Source organism: Debaryomyces hansenii (assembly GCF_000006445.2).
Source record: "Debaryomyces hansenii CBS767 chromosome A complete sequence".
Classification (NCBI taxonomy): Eukaryota; Fungi; Ascomycota; class Pichiomycetes; order Serinales; family Debaryomycetaceae; genus Debaryomyces; species Debaryomyces hansenii.
This window is the reverse complement of record NC_006046.2, coordinates 865,808-883,756: the sequence shown is the minus strand read 5'-3', so window position 1 is coordinate 883,756 and position 17,949 is coordinate 865,808. Positions and strand designations below refer to the sequence as shown.

The following is a 17,949-nucleotide window of genomic DNA, read 5'->3' as shown; positions in this document are numbered from 1 at the left end:
CTATATAGATTATATCTTATAAACCACGTTAAGATATTGATACCCTAGGAGATAATGTCTCTGAAACAAAAACCGCCTTCTTCAAAGGAGGACCTTCGGGGACAGTTTTCAGATATTCAGAAAAGGTTATTTAGCAAATCTAGCCAAAATAAAACCGAACTGAATAAGACTAATGAAAAGCAACCCCCAAATCTACCATTATTGAGTGACCAGTCGAATCTCACTCATCAGGCTTCTAATAAGAGTTTGAATCCTTCAGGATCGTTAGGTTCGTCGGTACCACATCCGACACCGGCGTTAGGACCTGAAACAAAGGGTAATGACATGAATTTCGTGGTGGGACTTAGTGAAAATTTACTTGGTGAATGCCGTAGGTTGACGGCGGAAAACCAGAAATATAAGGCTAAATTGAAGACTACGATGTTAGAAATTCAAGCTTACAAGGATCAAAACTCATCATTGCAGAATTCCCGGGATTTTCAGATCAACAACGAAAGTGACTTGAAGGACAAAAATTGGGAATTGGAATCGAATTTATTGAGTTTAAACGACAAGATCACAAGTTTAAGTGGGACCAAAGAAAAGTTATTGAAACTGAACCAGGAACAATTAGCAAAATTGAGCCACATTCAAAATCAGAATGACGATTTACAATTGAAAAATGCCTCTCTATCCAAAGATTACGATAAGTTGAAAACAACATACAAGAAAGAAATCTTGGAGTTATCAGACAGAATTGACGAATTGAATGATGAAAATGATCAATTGCATATAAAATTATCTGGAGTAGATAAGTCAAATACAAGCCAGATGGAGACAATGGATCGTTCAGAACTTAAAGATGCGGTAATCCATAATGAAAGTTTAGATTCAGAGATGGATTCTTTAGATATCAATAGCTTATTAAAGGAATCACAACCTGAAATACCACCTGTATCTGACCCAAGTAATCCTGCATTGGAATTAGAAACATTGAGAGCAACATTAAACCATTCGAATAGAACCATAGCCAAATTGAGGGCTTCATTACTAAGATATAGATTCGATAAGGATGACAATGAGATACAAACCCCGATAAAACTGAGAGTTAATAAAAAGAGAGGCACTAAGAATGAGTATAATGAGTCTAAACGTAACTCTATCGCATTGTCTCCTTCAAAGAGGAACTCCAAGTTAATTATATTAGACGATGAGTCTAACAATAGTCAATATCCTAATGACGGCGGTAAGTGGGAAGATTTCCTTGACGATAATATAACAGCAGGTAGGTCACCTACTCGGGTCTTAAATCCTAATACAACGGACCATGGTAACACTACTATTGACTCTGCTGATGAGTCTTTCAAGAATATTAATACTGATATAAAATCAAGAGATAACGATGCTCCATATCTTACTGATTCTTCTGATTCTGATGAAGACGTGTCACCATCTCAAGGACAAAAAGAAAGCTTGTCCAAAGAATTGATGAACACTAGCTTTACAAGGAAGCAATTAGACGATTACGCTAATGAGAATAATTTGATTTTGTTACTGTATGATAAATATGAGGGACTTATGAAGAACGAAGCTCAATCTGTTTCAAAGGACGATTTCATTAAAATTGCTCAAGATAGAGGGTTTATGATAATGAGTAAGGAGGAACATTCTAGACTTTTGAACGAAGATGAGATGAAAAAGAGATTGGAATCAAGAGGATTGGTTACCTTGCCTGTTGATGAACATGAAAACTTGGTGCACACTAATGATTCATATAATAAGCCAGATATGGAATACCTTTCTTCAAAGGCAGCCGAGTCTGGATACGAAATAATTGAAAAAGAAGATCTTCAGCGATTGAATAAGAAGGTCGTTAATTATAATAAACCCTCGCAGAATTATTTGATTTCAAAATGTAAGGATTATAACTTACATGCTCTACTGAATGATGCATACGAGAACTATCAAAAATTAACAGTTGAATTGGAAAAACCAACTAAAGCGTATATTACTAATAAAGCAAACGAATTAGGATTGATAGTATCGCCTTCTAAGTTTTATGACGATTTGGTAAACTTGGCGCAAAATCCGTCCGTTGATCACATCAAGTCAAAGGCGAAAGAAAATAAATTGAATGTTTTGAGCAATGAAGAACATGCTAAACTTATCAGTCCTTCGATTGAAACTTTAACTTCAATGGCCAAGGAATATGGATTTGTCTTATGTTCCGACAAGGATTATGCTGAATTAAACGTTTTAGCTCATAATCCGACATTTGACCATTTAACTTCAAAATCAGCCGATTTGAATTACAAATTAATTGCTGAGGACGAATATTATAGATCACTACAATTAATTAATTCTCCACCGGTAGATCATATTAAACGAGTAATAGAAAAAGACTATAGGGTTATAAAAAATTCAGAATATCTGACATTAGATAAATTGGCTAACAGTCCTAGTTTGAGCCACGTTAAATCAAAGGTTGAAGAACATGGATTGATTACTTTAACAAAAGAAGAATATACTGATCTATTCAAAGCAGCTCACGAGCCTTCTATAGCCCATATAAGAAATAAAGCTGAAGTATTTGGTAATATTCTTGTTGAAAAAGAGCAATACAACATGTTGATAGAAGAGAAGAATGCTCCATCTTTAGAATATATGGAGCAGAAAGCTAAGGATAGAGATCTTGTGCTTGTAGAGGAAAAGCACTATAAAACACTTGAGTCAATTTCGAATAATCCTACATTAGGATTTCTTGAAGCCCAAGCTTCAAAACAAGGCTATGACATAATGGAACATAATGAGCATCAAAATCTTTTGAAGTTAGCATTTGAGCCAGATTTAGAACATCTTAAATCACACGCAGACGCATCAGAGCATACAATTGTAGCAAAGAAAGATCATGAAGAATTAGACAAATTATCTCACAATCCACCAATTGATCACATAAAGAGCAAAGCGGTACTCCACGGTCATCAATTAATTCCTATCGATGATTACAAGAAGCTAGATTTATTGGCCAACGAGCCTCATATTGACCACCTCTCAGAAAAAGCGAAATTGCTAGGTTACAAAACTATTCAGAATGAAGAATTTGATGACCTTTATCTATTGGCACATAAGCCTTCTATTAATCATATTAATTCAAAGGCTAAAGATTCTGGATATGTGGCCACAAAAGTGAGCGACTACAACGAGTTGAAGAAGTTAGCAGAGGAACCACCTATTCAACATCTTATTTCTAAAGCAGACAACTTAGGTTATTCAGCAATCAAGAAAGAAGAGCTTTCTGATTTAAAGAAGTTAGCAGAGGAACCACCTATTCAACATCTTATTTCTAAAGCAGACAACTTAGGTTATTCAGCAATCAAGAAAGAAGAGCTTTCTGATTTAAAGACGTTAGCAGAGGAACCACCTATTCAACATCTTATTTCTAAAGCAGACAACTTAGATTATTCAGCAATCAAGAAAGAAGAGCTTTCTGATTTAAAGACGTTAGCAGAGGAACCACCTATTCAACATCTTATTTCTAAAGCAGACAACTTAGGTTATTCAGCAATCAAGAAAGAAGAGCTTTCTGATTTAAAGACGTTAGCAGAGGAACCACCTATTCAACATCTTATTTCTAAAGCAGACAACTTAGGTTATTCAGCAATCAAGAAAGAAGAGCTTTCTGATTTAAAGAAGTTAGCAGAGGAACCACCTATTCAACATCTTATTTCTAAAGCAGAATCAATTGGGTATGTGGTAACTAAAGAAAATAAATTTAAGGAGTTAGAGAACATTGCAAGTAATCCATCTATTAAGTATATTAAAGAAAAGGCAGATTTGTTAAACTATGTAGTTTTACATAAACCGGAACATAAAAAGCTACGTCAAAAAATCGAAAGCCCAACAATTAAAGAAATCGAAAATAGCGCTGGTAAGAAGGGTTTGGTTGCAGTGGACAGCAAAGAATTCACAACTTTGAAGAGCTTGGCTAATGAGCCTACTGCTGATCATATTATTTCTAAATCTAATGCTGTCGGTTTAGTATGTCTCACCGTTCTGGATCATAAAGAATTATCAGACTTTTTCCATAGACCTACCAAATTGCAACTTGAAGTTAAGGCGAAAGAAATAGGTTTGATTATTTTGGAAGCTAAAGAATACAACGATATGGTAGAACAGCTGAAAAAGCCATCTCTTGATTATTTGAAGCAGAAAGCTGCCGAAAATGGATTAACTACTTTAACAATTGAAGAACATAACAAGTTGGATGAATTGGCTCATAAACCTTCCATTGAACATGTAAAATTAAAGTCTAGGGATCTTGATATGACCATAATGTCTATAAAAGATCATGAAAAATTACAAAAAATGGCGTACCACCCAACTTTAGATGATCTAACTGAAAAAACAAAGGAGTTGGGACTAACTATTATGCAGAATACTGATTATGAGATATTAGTGAAATCTTCAAATAATCCACTGGTTGACAGTATAAAACAAAAGGCGTCTGCTAATAATTTGAGAGTTTTAGATGAATCCGAATATAAAGACTTACAGAACAGGGCAGATAAGCCATCTCTTGAATGTATTCAATTGAGAGCTGAAGCTATGGGATGTACAATTCTCAAGAAGGAAGATCATAAGAAATTAGAGGCATTGGCAAATAAACCAACAAAAGAGCAAGTTTCAGAATTAGCATCCAAATTGAATTTGACAACCTTGAGTAAATCTCAACACAATGACCTCGTAAATTTAGCCAATAATCCTAACAGTAAGCATATTGATTTATGTGCAAGAAAATTAGGACTTGTCACCATGAAGAAGGACCAGCATGATAAATTATTGCAACTTTGCAATAACCCAAATTCTGAATTCATCAAAGAAGCGGCTTCAAAGGCTGGAATGATTGCTATCAAACATGATAAGCATAATACTTTGATGGAGTTGGCGAACGACCCTTCTCTTTCTCATATTGAGAAGCTTGCAACAAAGAAGGGGCATGTTGTTATTGCTAATGAAGACTTTAACAAGTTGGAAAAATTAGCGAATAATCCATCTGAGGAACGTATAAATACGCTAGCCAAGAAGATAGGTTTCCTTTCGATACCAGAACAGAAATATGGAGAATTACTTAATCCAAACAAGAAAATGATTGAAAAACATGCCAGTAGTCATGGTTTTGTGTTGTTATCTAAACAAAAACATGACGAATATAATGAAACTATAAGTAATCCTAAAGATTTCATATTGAAAAATGCTCGATCATATGGATTAGTAGCTATATCAGACGAAAAGTATAACGAGATTTCATTGAAAGCGAATAAACCAAATAAAAACCATCTTATTGAAAAGGCTTCTTTAGTCGGAATGGTAGCTTTAACGAAGAATCAACATGATCAGCTACTTTCTAAAATATGTGAGCCTCGAAATAACTCAAGTGATTTAGATTTTGACACCATTGTCAAGTCGGCCTCTCATTCTGGCTACGAATTAATAAAGAAAGAAGATTTGATTGAAATGCAAAGTCTGCTTGAAAATCCAACTATAAAGTTGTTAACAGAGCACGCTGAGAAGCAAAACCATGTAATACTTCCTAAACAACAGTTTATTGAGATGGAAAGAAGTATTAATTCGCCTTCTTTAGAATTTCTTATACAGCATTCAAACAAGAATGAACATCGCTTAATTCCAGAGTATGATTATAAAGATATCAGAGAAAAGATTGATAACCCAAGTATTGATTTCATAAGACAAAAAGGTGAAAGTAAGGAGCTAGTTATTTTGAATAAGGATGAATACAAAGACATAAACAACCCAAGTCGTGAAAAAATACTTGAGTATGTTTCCAAAATCGGACTTATTGGTATCGAAAAGTCCACATATGACAATTTCCAAGAAACTATTTCCTCGCCATCGATTTCATTCTTAACAGAGAAGGCATCAAACAACGGGTATACTATGATACCTCAAGGTGAATTTGATGAATTAAATGAAAAAGTTTTAAACCCATCAAAAGATTATTTACAAGACAAAACGAAATCAATCGGATTTGTTTTATTGAATCAAAGCGAACATGATGACCTAGTTAGATTAGCTCATCATCCGGATGAATCTCATTTACATTTAGTTGCGTCATTAATAGGATTAACTGTGATGGAAAGCAGTCAATACGATGCTTTGAATTTACAAGTCACAAGTCCTACTCTTGAACATGTTTCCGAAAAAGCCATGTTACTTGATCATATTGTTTTACCTAAAAATGAACATTCTTCATTATTGAAGAATGCGAATAAATCTTTGATTGACAGAGCAAATGAGGAAAATATGAAAGTTATTAGTATTGAAGACTATGGTTTGATGGAAAAGAGTATCGATAACCCAAGTATTGAACATATTACTAGAAAAGCTGAACATTATGGCTACACCGTAATTCCTTCGTCAGATTTGAGTAAATTATATTATGATGCAGAGAAGCCTATTCATCAAAAGGCCGAAGAGCTTGGTATGGTGGTACTTTCTGTCGAAGAATTCAATAAATTGACAGAAGAAATCGCATCACCATCTACTTCATACTTGTCAGGAAAGGCAGAAGTATTAGATATGGTGATGATAACCAACGATGAATACAGCAAGCTCAAAGAACATTCTAAAAAGACAGTTCATGAAATTGCGAAAGAATCAAGTATGCTTGCTTTACCAATGTCAGACTTAGATGCATTATGGTGTCATTTTGGTATGAATATGAAGATGGACGCGAAGGCGCTTGAAAAGGGTCAAACCGGTATTTTCAAAGAAAACTTACAGAAAGTGATCGAGAAAGTGGAGTCACCTTCGTTAGAACATATTACTGAAAAGTTGGATAGGTATGATTATGTGGCGGTGCCCCAAGAGAAATATGACAACTTAATTTCGTCTTTCAATGAACCATTCGAAGTTAAAGCTAAAAGACAAAACATAAAGCCGATTTCATCTGTTGATTACAACAAACTAATGGAACAGATTGACAACCCTACGTTGGAGAGTCTTTCCGAGAAGCTGAAGATCCACGACCACTTAGTTGTGCCTAAGAGTGAATATGAGACTTTGAAGAAGCAGGTCGAAACCCCTACGTTGGAGAGTCTTTCCGAGAAGCTGAAGATCCACGACCACTTAGTTGTGCCTAAGAGTGAATATGAGACTTTGAAGAAGCAGGTCGAAACCCCTACGTTGGAGAGTCTTTCCGAGAAGCTGAAGATCCACGACCACTTAGTTGTGCCTAAGAGTGAATATGAGACTTTGAAGAAGCAGGTCGAAACCCCTACGTTGGAGAGTCTTTCCGAGAAGCTGAAGATCCACGACCACTTAGTTGTGCCTAAGAGTGAATATGAGACTTTGAAGAAGCAGGTCGAAACCCCTACGTTGGAGAGTCTTTCCGAGAAGCTGAAGATCCACGACCACTTAGTTGTGCCTAAGAGTGAATATGAGACTTTGAAGAAGCAGGTCGAAACCCCTACGTTGGAGAGTCTTTCCGAGAAGCTGAAGATCCACGACCACTTAGTTGTGCCTAAGAGTGAATATGAGAAGTTGAATGATGAAGCTGCCGAATATAAAAACAATGTTTTAAACAAAACGATCATAGAGACATCTATGTACGAAGATTTACGTGATAAGGCTAACGATCCAGGTTTAGATCATCTTAAAGAGAAATCTCTAAAATATGATCATTCCCTAATTTTGACTGGAGAATTAGCTGAACTCAAAAGTGTAATAGATAGCCCTTCATTGGATCATATTAAAGAAAAGGCTGAAAAGCGAGAACATATTGTAATAAGCCGCCCAGAATTTATAGACTTAGAGAGCAAAGCTAATGAGTCAATTAAGAACAGGGCCGATAAATTGTCATTGAAGTTGATTGGAGCAAAAGATTTGGAGGAGTTACAAAAAGTTGCTTCTGAGTCTATAGAAGATAAGGCTGCTAAAGTACAAATGAAGATTATTCCGATTGACGAATTTAAGAATTTAGAGAAAAGTGCAATTGAACCACTAACTCTGAAGGCCGAGGCTGCAAATCTAAAGTTGCTAACATTGGAAGAATATCAAAAACTTGAATCACCTTCATTAGACTATATCTTGGAAAAGGCAAACCTTCGTGGATTCTCTATTATAGATTCGAAGGAATTAGATGAGTTACGTAAGTCAATGGAGGAGCCATTGGAACTTAAAGCTGCAAGTAGAAAGCAACGAATCATATCAATCTCTGAATTTGATAAATTGCAAGGAAATATAGCAAATCCATCATTAGAATACTTAATGGAGAAGGCGTATTCTCAAAGACATAGAATCGTTGAAGCAGAGAAGTATGATAGCTTGAAATCTGTTGCGAATAGATCATTGGAAGAGCATGCAAAAGAATCAGATAAGAAAATAATTTGTCCGGAAGAATATAATGACTTATTAGTCAGAGCTAACAAGCCGTCAATTGAAAGCATCAAAAACAATGCATTGTTGAATGGGTTAACAGTCTTATCAATTGAAGAATACGAGCAATTGCTGTCTGTAGCCAATCAACCTTTCGATGAAAAAGTTAAATCTCTTGGTTTAGTAGCCATTGACAAGGCTGAATATGAAAATTTGAAATCACAAATGAACAAGCCTACTCCTGAATTTCTTTCAGCAAAAGCACGAGAGTGTGGTCTACATATCATGCCAATTGAGGAATTTGAATCTATCGAAAAGGCTATTGATGATAAACTAAGAGACGTGTCAGACGCAGAGATTATTGAAATGGCAGAAAATCGTGGTTATAGAGTAAGCTCTGGGGAGATCTCTATAGAGAAGGCTGCACCAGTTCCGGACTTGTATAGCGGTATCAGTAGAAGCGATCTGACTGGAGACTTTGATGCAGATGAGTTGACTAAAAAGGCAGCAAATATTGATATGGTTGTGATCTCCAAACAAGAATATGAAGAGCTTTCAAACCCAAGATTGTGCGAACAACGCTTGCGAGACCAGGCGAAAGAGTTATCTCTCACATTAGTACCAGAGGTTGATATATTGAAGATGAAGCAAAGCATTGCAGAAAAAGATTTCCAAATATTTAATTTGGGTAGAAATTCAGAGTCAGATTTTAGTAAAGAAGCATTAATTAACAAGCTGTCAGAAATTGATATGGTTTTATTAGAAAAGAAAGATTATCATGAATTGAAATCGCTTGCCAATATCGGTAAAAATCCTCCTCCGATAAATTTGTCGGTGGCTGAGCTTACTTCAGTGGCTTCCGAATTAGGGTTATCAGTTATTACAGAAGACGATTTTGCCAAGTATGAAAAGTTATCGAGAGTAGTAGAAGATAAGGATAAGTTGACTGAAGTTGGTAGAAAATTAGGACTTTTATGTGTACCGAAATCTGCCTTTGTTGCAACTACAGTTTCAAGGACTGCTGATGTGAACAAGGTGACAGTGATACCGACGACTTATTATAACAAATTAACAAGAAACGATTCTTTGTGCATTGAAAAAGTTTCCGATGAAACTTTCAAGAAGTATGCAGAGAAACGTGGATATACTCATACGGATACTTTACAGGCTGTTCCAAAATCAAACAGTGGAAGTCCTGAAATGAATTTAGTCTCAAAATTTTCGCAACCACCACCAGGAGGAAACATAAAGAGTCCTCCATCATTTGGGTCAACCGGTTCGTACCATAAGCAAATGAACACCTTAACCGCATCCAATTCAATCAGATCCAATTTGTCACATTATTCCAATGTCAACAGTATTAGTGATTCACTTCACACTACTGGTGTTCTCTCAATGGCAACAAACGTTTCATTAACTGATAAATCTATGATACCGGCAATTACACAAGTTGTTATTGGAGAATATTTATTCAAGTACTATCGCCGTTTAGGCCCATTGAGCTCAATTTCAGAGAGTCGTCATGAAAGATATTTCTGGGTTCATCCATATTCGTTAACACTTTACTGGTCGTCATCGAATCCTGTACTTACCAACCCGGCTGAACTTAAAACTCGAGCAGCTGCGATCATTGGTGTTCAAAGCGTTGAAGACAATAATCCTTTGCCAACAGGTTTATACCATAAAAGTATTATTGTTCATTCCCAGAATAGATCAATTAAAATAACATGTGCTACAAGACAACGCCATAATATATGGTATAATGCTTTGCGTTATTTAATTAACAGAAATGTTGACGATTTGACCTTTGATAATGATCATTTTGAAGAGGGTGATAAATCGGGAAATAATAAGGATGGTCTCTACGATATTGGTGATCGTCATGCTCTTCCTAGACCAAGGATATCGTCCACCCCTCCTAATATACTAAGAAGTCCATCATCGGGTAAAATAGGGCGGTTTCATTCATTAAGAAATTAATTTTAAATTGTTAAATATACTCCAAGTGCTGTATATCGCTATATATTAATCAATGTGTTGTTTATTCGAATTAAATAATTTAGATGTAATCTTTCGGCGGTAGGTATCCTATAGAAAATACATAGTTCAATGAAGTCAACAAATTAAAAGGATACATACCTAAAACTATAAAACATAAATAGAGAATAACTACCAATCTAAAAGATAATAGTAGCAAATAAGGAACTAAGTATCATGACGACAATGTAAAACCAGGAAATAAACACGCCAAACAATTGAAAAGGATCTATTTAGTAGATAATAATTGAGTAAATTCTTGAATATCGATTTCACCGTCGTTGTTAACATCTGCTTCTCTAATCATTTGATCGACATCAGCATCGGATAATTTTTCACCAATGGAGGTCAAAACATGTCTTAATTCAGCAGCACTGATCTTACCATCTCCGTTTCTGTCGAAAACTTTAAAAGCTTCTGCAATTTCAGCCTCTGAATCGGTATCTTTCATCTTTCTAGCCATCATGGTCAAAAATTCTGGGAAATCAATAGATCCATCACTGTCGACGTCAACTTCATTAATCATGTCAGTCAATTCACTTTCTGATGGGTTTTGCCCTAACGATCTCATTACAGTACCTAATTCCTTAGTCGTGATTTTTCCATCTCCATCCTTATCGAACAAGGAAAATGCTTCCTTAAATTCAGCGATTTGTTGCTCAGATAATTTTTCAGCCTGGAATAAGTTCAGTTAGTACTTCTATTTCAATCATAAACGCCTCTATTTATAGAAACAACCAATAGTATTAATCTCAATTCTTAATACTCAATTTAAATTCATTACGTTGCTTATTCCAATAATTAAAATACCAAACTACCGCGTTTTACGTACCATTATGGATTAATCTAATAACGTTATTAAACTTCTTTGGTCTATTTATCTTTTGTTTATCTTCTGATTCATCAACAGGTTTAACTTGCGCTGTTCATTAAAAAAAATCCATAAATCACATGACCGCATTATTCCATATTTCTGATCTGATTTCAGACAAAGGTAGTTTTGATTACGGTTGCAAGGTGGTTCGTATAGTATATATGGACAATTTGAAGGTGGCACGGACAGTAGGAGCTGTTTTAATGTTTGATGAGTGAAGAAAATGAGGAAAATGGTAGTCAGTACCAAAGGTTTTTACGATGTTTAGATGATAGTCAGTTGATTTCTCATATCAATAGTTTGAGCCAACAGGAGCTGAAAAGCCACAGCATAGTCTTAGATGACATACAGGATGAGTCAACTCCCGTGGAAGCAGGAAAAGGTGTCTTGGAAGATGTTAATTCCAGTTTTAGGAGCATGGTGTCGTTAAGTTCAGATCCATTTGATGATGGATTGGATGATGTTTTGGCGAATATACATTCGAGACGGACGAGTTTTACAGGTAAATTACTTGAGATCAGTCATGCTAGTAGTGGTGGATACAAGAACCAGGGACTGGGCGAAGATAGGCCAGCGGAACGGAATTTTGCGGTGCCAGAGGTACTTTCAGCCGAAAGCGAAGAGGGACAATCGGAGGTTGATCGTGTGGCCGATTACGTGGAAGATAGCTCTGAAGGAGGAAGTGAAAACGAGAGTAAAATGTTGCCGAAACACGAATTTGGGGATTACGCTACTTATTTCCATAACAAGCATGTAAAACAGCAAAAGGCGGATAAAGAATATATCAGATGGGACCTTGAAAGGAGAAAATATCAAAATCAAGATGAAAATATGGAGATACGTAAGCCTATATTCGAAGGTTGTGTAATTCATGTTAATGGCCATACTGTTCCTTCAATTAATGAAATCCACCGTCTAGTAATTCTTCACGGAGGAAAGTTTCTAGGCTATTTATCAAGCAAAGGTTCTGCTACTCATATTGTGTGTGATAGACTAACGCCCAGAAAAAGAATTGAATTCAAGAACTATAGAGTGGTGCGTGCCAAATGGATCATCGATTGCATTGAGCAGAATGATTTGCTAGATTGGACTAACTACCGATTAATGCAAGATGTGTCGTACGGCCAAAAACGATTAAATTTTGCAACGGAGGAAGATATAGAAGATCATCAAAGTAAAGGAGGAATGGGAGAAGAAACAGAAGGATCAGAAGTGCAATATGAAGATAAAGAAAAAGAGGAAAAAGAAGAAAAAGAAGAAGAGTCGCATAATGAGAGTATACTTGACAAAATTCTATCGGAGCAACCTGAAGATGACATGGAGGAGAATGAACTCCCAGAGTTAGAAAAAGAACTCTCAATTAAAGAAGCACCAGACAAAGTTGTTTCTAGAATTCAGAAAATTGCGATGGATGCAAAGCATCCAGATTTCCTCAAGCACTTTTTTGCAAATTCAAGACTTCATCATTTAAGCACCTGGAAGGCAGATCTCAGATTGAAGTTCTTAAGAAAGGTTGTACTCGAGAAGAAGCAAAATGAAGGTAATCGGGGCCATATACCAGAAAATTCCGAGAAAATGGCTATTCTACATGTAGATTTTGATTGCTTCTTTGCAACAGCTTCATGTTTGAACCATCCTAATTTAGATATAAACAAGGATCCAATTGCTGTCACTCACGGTGGACGTACATCTGATATTGCCAGTTGTAATTATGTAGCAAGAAAATTTGGAGTTCGCAACGGCATGTGGTCTGGTAAAGCGAAACAATTATGTCCTGAATTAATTCAATTAGATTATGATTTTGATGCATATGAGAGATGTTCGGCTAAATTTTATGATTATTTGATTTCTCGTGGAATATTTGACCATATATTCCCAGTGCTGATTGACGAGGTATTGCTAGATGCAACTTCCTTTTGCTTGGAAAGTGGGAGGTTACGCGAGGATATTATCAACGAGCTTTCACAAACAATAAGGAAAGGTATTTTCAGCCTTACAAATTGCTCTGTTAGCGTCGGGGCGTCCCATAATGTTTTACTAGCCAAACTAGCCTTGAAAAAGGCAAAACCTAACGGACAATTTTATCTTCACGAAAAGGTTGATGAATTTTTAGATAATATTCCAGTTAGAGATCTACCAGGTATTGGGAACAGTATTAAATACAAATTAATAGAAGAAATCCAAGACATGTCTAGCCAAGAACCACTAATAAAGGACTTAAAACCATTCACAGAATTACAGTTGATGAATATTTTTGGAAAGAAGACCGGTACAAAGCTATACCAATTTGCAAGAGGAATCGATAATTCAAGTATTAAACTAGATTTAAATAATAGCGAGTCAGTCCTCGGACGAAAATCAGTCTCCGTTGATGTTAATTTTGGTATAAGATTCGATACCGTACCTCAAGTCGAAGCATTCTTGATGAACTTATCTAAAGAAATGTATTCACGATTGATCTCATTAGGAATGTGTGGTTCGAGTATTACATTAAGATTAGCCAAGAGGGCTCATGATGCACCTATTGACCCCCCAAAATATTTAGGTATGGGCTTATGTGATTTTGTTAGTAAATCTTCCAAATTGGGTGTTCCGACTAATGACTGGGGTATTATGGGATCTGAAATAAAGGCTTTATTTAGAATGGTTAATGTTCCTGTTAAAGAGCTACGTGGTATCGCTATCACCATGAATAAGCTCGAAGATGTTGAGAATTTAAAAAAAATAAGGCAGATGAGATTACCTTTTAATCAAGTAAAAAGGAATAACTTCCATGAAAAGGATACGCCCGCCAAACCATCTGCTGTGAAGAAGTATCATGATCGGTTGGAAAACGAGAATATTGATTGGGAAGTATTTAATGAATTACCCGAGGAAATAAAAAACGAGCTACAATCTGAGCTTTCTCGGCGTGGTATTTCGAAGAAGGATGCTCAATTTATAGAACCAAGAAAAAGTCCAAAAAAGGAGGAAATATGTATTGTGCCTGACCTCAAAAAGCCTAAAGCATATTTGCAACAATTGATACCTTCTCAATTAAAGGGACCTCCCAAATATGTTCGAGTTATAGAATCGCCAACTAGATCACCGTCAAAATCACCCAGAAAGAGAAAGAAGGTTTCGACATCACCATCTCCTGTTAAAAAACAAACGTCAAATGTTTACAACGATTCCGGGTCATATGATGATTCAGTTTTGAACGAATTACCGTCGTCTATTAAAACAGCAGTTTTGAAGGACTTAGAGTATAAAAACAAAATTAAGAACTTTGATTTAACTCCAATGAGAGAGAAGATGGATAGGAAATACAAGAAAAAGAATAGTGTTGGTCAATTCAAAATTACTCAACAATGGATTTCGATGCAACCAAAGTTGATTAATGCCCCACTATTTTTAAACCAAGGGGGCTCATTTTTTGAAATTAGCAAATCTATAGATGGATGGGTTTTTATGTCATTAAATCAGGGTGGTCCACATTTAGATGACGTACAGATATTTACAGATTATCTAAGAGAGCTACTAAAACAAGACAATTTGAGTAGATGCTTGAATTTGGTCAAATGCTTGCGTTGCAATCTAGAATATCAAAATTCTATACAAAAAGTAAAGCGAAGCAGCCAGAAGGACGATCTGCTTGTAAAATTGGCAATCAATGACTGGAATACTGTAATAACTAAATACATTGTTCCAGTAATAAATGAGTACTGTACTCATAATTATATAGATACGATTATTTAATGGACGCGAAATTTTATATAATATCAAAATACAGATTTTAACTAATGTTATTCGAAAATAATGTCAATTCGAAGGAGCCAACAGATGTAACAATAGCCAGGAAAGTATGGATTACTTCATCCGAACCCTTATCTGAAATAGTAGATCTACTTCCAGCAAATAAGGGTAGACTGTCGTTAGTAACTTCTTTAATCAAAGCTTATGAATTAGACCGTAAATGTCAAGATATAATTGGGGTGACACGAATTAAAAGACAGGATTTAGAGTCTTTTCACGGGAAACAATTCCTATTTGTATTACTAAAAAAAAGATCATATATTGATGTTAATTCACCAGGCTTAAAAAGGATACAGGAGGCTTTACAAATTGGAGAGTTCAAAGATACACCAAAAGTTCCGGCGCTAGCACCCGAGGAAAATATTGATATAGTTAAATTGGGGAACGAACTTGGAGAGAAGTATAATAGAAAACAGGAGAGTGATTCGAATGATAGCGGGCTGGAATTGAGTGACTCCTTTGATGAAATAACACCGTTTGAAGATGCAGAAACTCAAGAAGAAGATAATGCAGAGCTTGAAACCTACGGTTTACTACACGATTGCTATATATTTCCGTTTATGTCAGAATATGTGAATTTGGTTGCCGCATCAAGTATTCAAGCAGCGACTAGGCTAACCAAAGAAAGGAAAGATAACAGGGCACAGAATATAGTGATAAATTGGTATGGCGGTAGACATCACTGCAAGAAAAACAAAGCAGCGGGCTTCTGCTATATAAATGATATTGTGCTATCCATTAATGTCTTACGTCGTAATTATCGAAGAATATTTTATCTTGATTTAGATTTGCATCATGGAGATGGAGTTGAATCTGCATTTGAATTTTCTAAAAATGTTATGACTTGCTCCATACATAGGTATGATATCGGTTTTTATCCCGGGACGGGGTCCTTGTCAACCACACAGAAAACAAAGGTTAATATACCTGTTATGAGGGGGTTGGGTGATAGCAATATGTTACGAATTGTACGAGAGATAGTCCTTCCCCTTATCAAGAACTTTCTGCCTGATGTATTAGTGATTCAAGCTGGATGTGATGGTCTATCAACGGACGAACATAAGGAGTGGAATATGACAATAAAAGGTTATGGAAAGGTGTTAAGTTTTCTATTGAATGCTGTTGGTACTACTTCCGTCATGATATTGGGTGGAGGGGGTTACAACCACACCGAAACTGCGAAGTGTTGGACTTATCTTACTAGTATTGCCCTTGGTGAAGAAGACTGTGAAGAATGGGATTTGATTCCTGATCATAAATATCTTGACGCTTATCAGGATTGTGGCTTTCGATTTTGGACAAATGAAAATTCAAGTTATACGAAATTGATGAAAGATGAAAATGATCAGGATTATATCGAACAAATTAAAGGTTATATTCTAGATAAATGTATATAGAGTAGCATGCTAACATTCAATCAGTAGAGTATTCAAAGCGCTTTCCCATTTTATTATTCCAATTTTCTTCCCACCTGAGGTTGCTTTCTTTTAATGCCCCTTGCTTAATCTTATCTAATAATTCATCGTTCTTGAATGCTTCGGTCAATAACCTATAAATTTCCTGAGATTCATTTACACTTGAATCCTTGTCTGATTTAGTAATTAATCCGTTTGTTCCATGCGTGACTAATTCTCCTATGGCAGGAAAACGTAATGTTATAACAGGAATGCCACAGCCAAAAAAATCAACAATTTTCATTGGCAAGTCGATACCACTAGAAGATGTATGTAAAGAAATGCTTAAATCAGCCACAGATAAAATCAACGGGTAATCTTCCGATGAAAGCCAAGCATTTTTAATAATGACATTATCCAGAAAGTTCAATTGTTTTACTTTTTGTAAGAATTGACTCTTTAAAGGACCCTTCCCGGTAATTATAATTAAAATTGGAGGCAATCCTCTTTCGGCTAAAGAGTTATCATATTGATTCAATGCACTTAATAATAAATTAAAGTCTTCATCCGGGGTGAAGGACGTTGAACTGACCAAAATCTTGTACTTAGAAATATTTTGAATGTCTCTAAAAATATCATGAGATTCTAGGATTTCTTGCTTTGTAACACCCAATGATTCTAAAGGCTTAAATTGTTCTCCTGGTCTATCATGTAGAGTGATTATCTTTTTCTTATTGAAATTGAACTCTTTTATCAAGAATTCTTTCATTTGTCTAGTGACGGTAATATTATAGTCAGCAAATTGTCCTAAAACCCTTTCATACGTCTTCAAAATTCTAACCAACGGATGCTTCAAATTCTGAAACTTTAAATTCAATATAGTGTAATTCAAATTGTGCCAATCAATAATTAATTTCGTTTTCCTACTAAATACTTTTATGTATGCCAATACAATTAGAAGAATTGGAATTGACGGTGGATTTTGAATCAAAACGTAGTCTGTACCACGGAAATCCAGCAATAGCTTCAATAACTGGAAGAATTGAACTACCATTTTCTTTGCTGCAAACAAAATAAACGGTAAATTTGACGTGTTTTTCGTAACAGTAATAGGATATATATCAATATTGATGTCATCTATAATGTCAAATGGCGGCTGTTCTTCTAAGTATCCACACAAGTTAACATAGTAATCGAGCTTGGAGAACGACTTTGCATGATAGCACATCCTTGGAGAGTGACCCAAGTCACCCAACACAAATATAGATACAGTTTTTCTTTTACCTGAAATAGTTCCATTCATTGTTAAATATGGTAATAAGGTGTAAGCCAATATTGGAAGACAAAGATAAAATCCTACCAACCACCATAACCATGGTCCAGAGTATTTGAAAACATGGTCAAAACCTTTGTATTTGATGAATTGAAACTCCTCCATAACCAATGTTAGTCAAAAAAAAAAGAAATGATTACCTT

The 17,949-nt window shown here is 35.5% G+C and overlaps 5 protein-coding genes across 5 annotated transcripts; 3 read left to right on the top strand and 2 right to left on the bottom strand. All coding sequences in view use genetic code 12, as the record gives it.

The window, feature by feature from the left end:
* Window positions 1-54: 54 nt before the first annotated feature.
* Window positions 55-10,353, top strand: DEHA2D10604g (DEHA2D10604p; the record flags this gene model as incomplete). The annotated part of the gene is made up of 1 exon (XM_002770249.1): window positions 55-10,353. One exon carries the CDS (start codon window positions 55-57, stop codon window positions 10,351-10,353), a length of 10,299 nt encoding a protein of 3,432 aa, XP_002770295.1.
* Window positions 10,354-10,639: 286 nt separating this feature from the next.
* Window positions 10,640-11,245, bottom strand: DEHA2D10582g (DEHA2D10582p; the record flags this gene model as incomplete). Its single annotated transcript, XM_458926.2, has 2 exons — window positions 10,640-11,086; window positions 11,243-11,245. The coding sequence occupies 2 exons, from the start codon at window positions 11,243-11,245 to the stop codon at window positions 10,640-10,642; spliced, it is 450 nt and encodes a 149-aa protein (XP_458926.2).
* Window positions 11,246-11,494: 249 nt separating this feature from the next.
* DEHA2D10560g (DEHA2D10560p) lies at window positions 11,495-15,022 on the top strand (the record flags this gene model as incomplete). The annotated part of the gene is made up of 1 exon (XM_458925.1): window positions 11,495-15,022. One exon carries the CDS (start codon window positions 11,495-11,497, stop codon window positions 15,020-15,022), a length of 3,528 nt encoding a protein of 1,175 aa, XP_458925.2.
* A 44-nt stretch (window positions 15,023-15,066) lies between these two features.
* Window positions 15,067-16,476, top strand: DEHA2D10538g (DEHA2D10538p; the record flags this gene model as incomplete). The annotated part of the gene is made up of 1 exon (XM_458924.1): window positions 15,067-16,476. One exon carries the CDS (start codon window positions 15,067-15,069, stop codon window positions 16,474-16,476), a length of 1,410 nt encoding a protein of 469 aa, XP_458924.2.
* Window positions 16,477-16,492: 16 nt separating this feature from the next.
* On the bottom strand, window positions 16,493-17,911 carry DEHA2D10516g (DEHA2D10516p; the record flags this gene model as incomplete). The annotated part of the gene is made up of 1 exon (XM_002770248.1): window positions 16,493-17,911. The coding sequence occupies one exon, from the start codon at window positions 17,909-17,911 to the stop codon at window positions 16,493-16,495; it is 1,419 nt and encodes a 472-aa protein (XP_002770294.1).
* Between the last annotated feature and the right edge of the window lie 38 nt (window positions 17,912-17,949).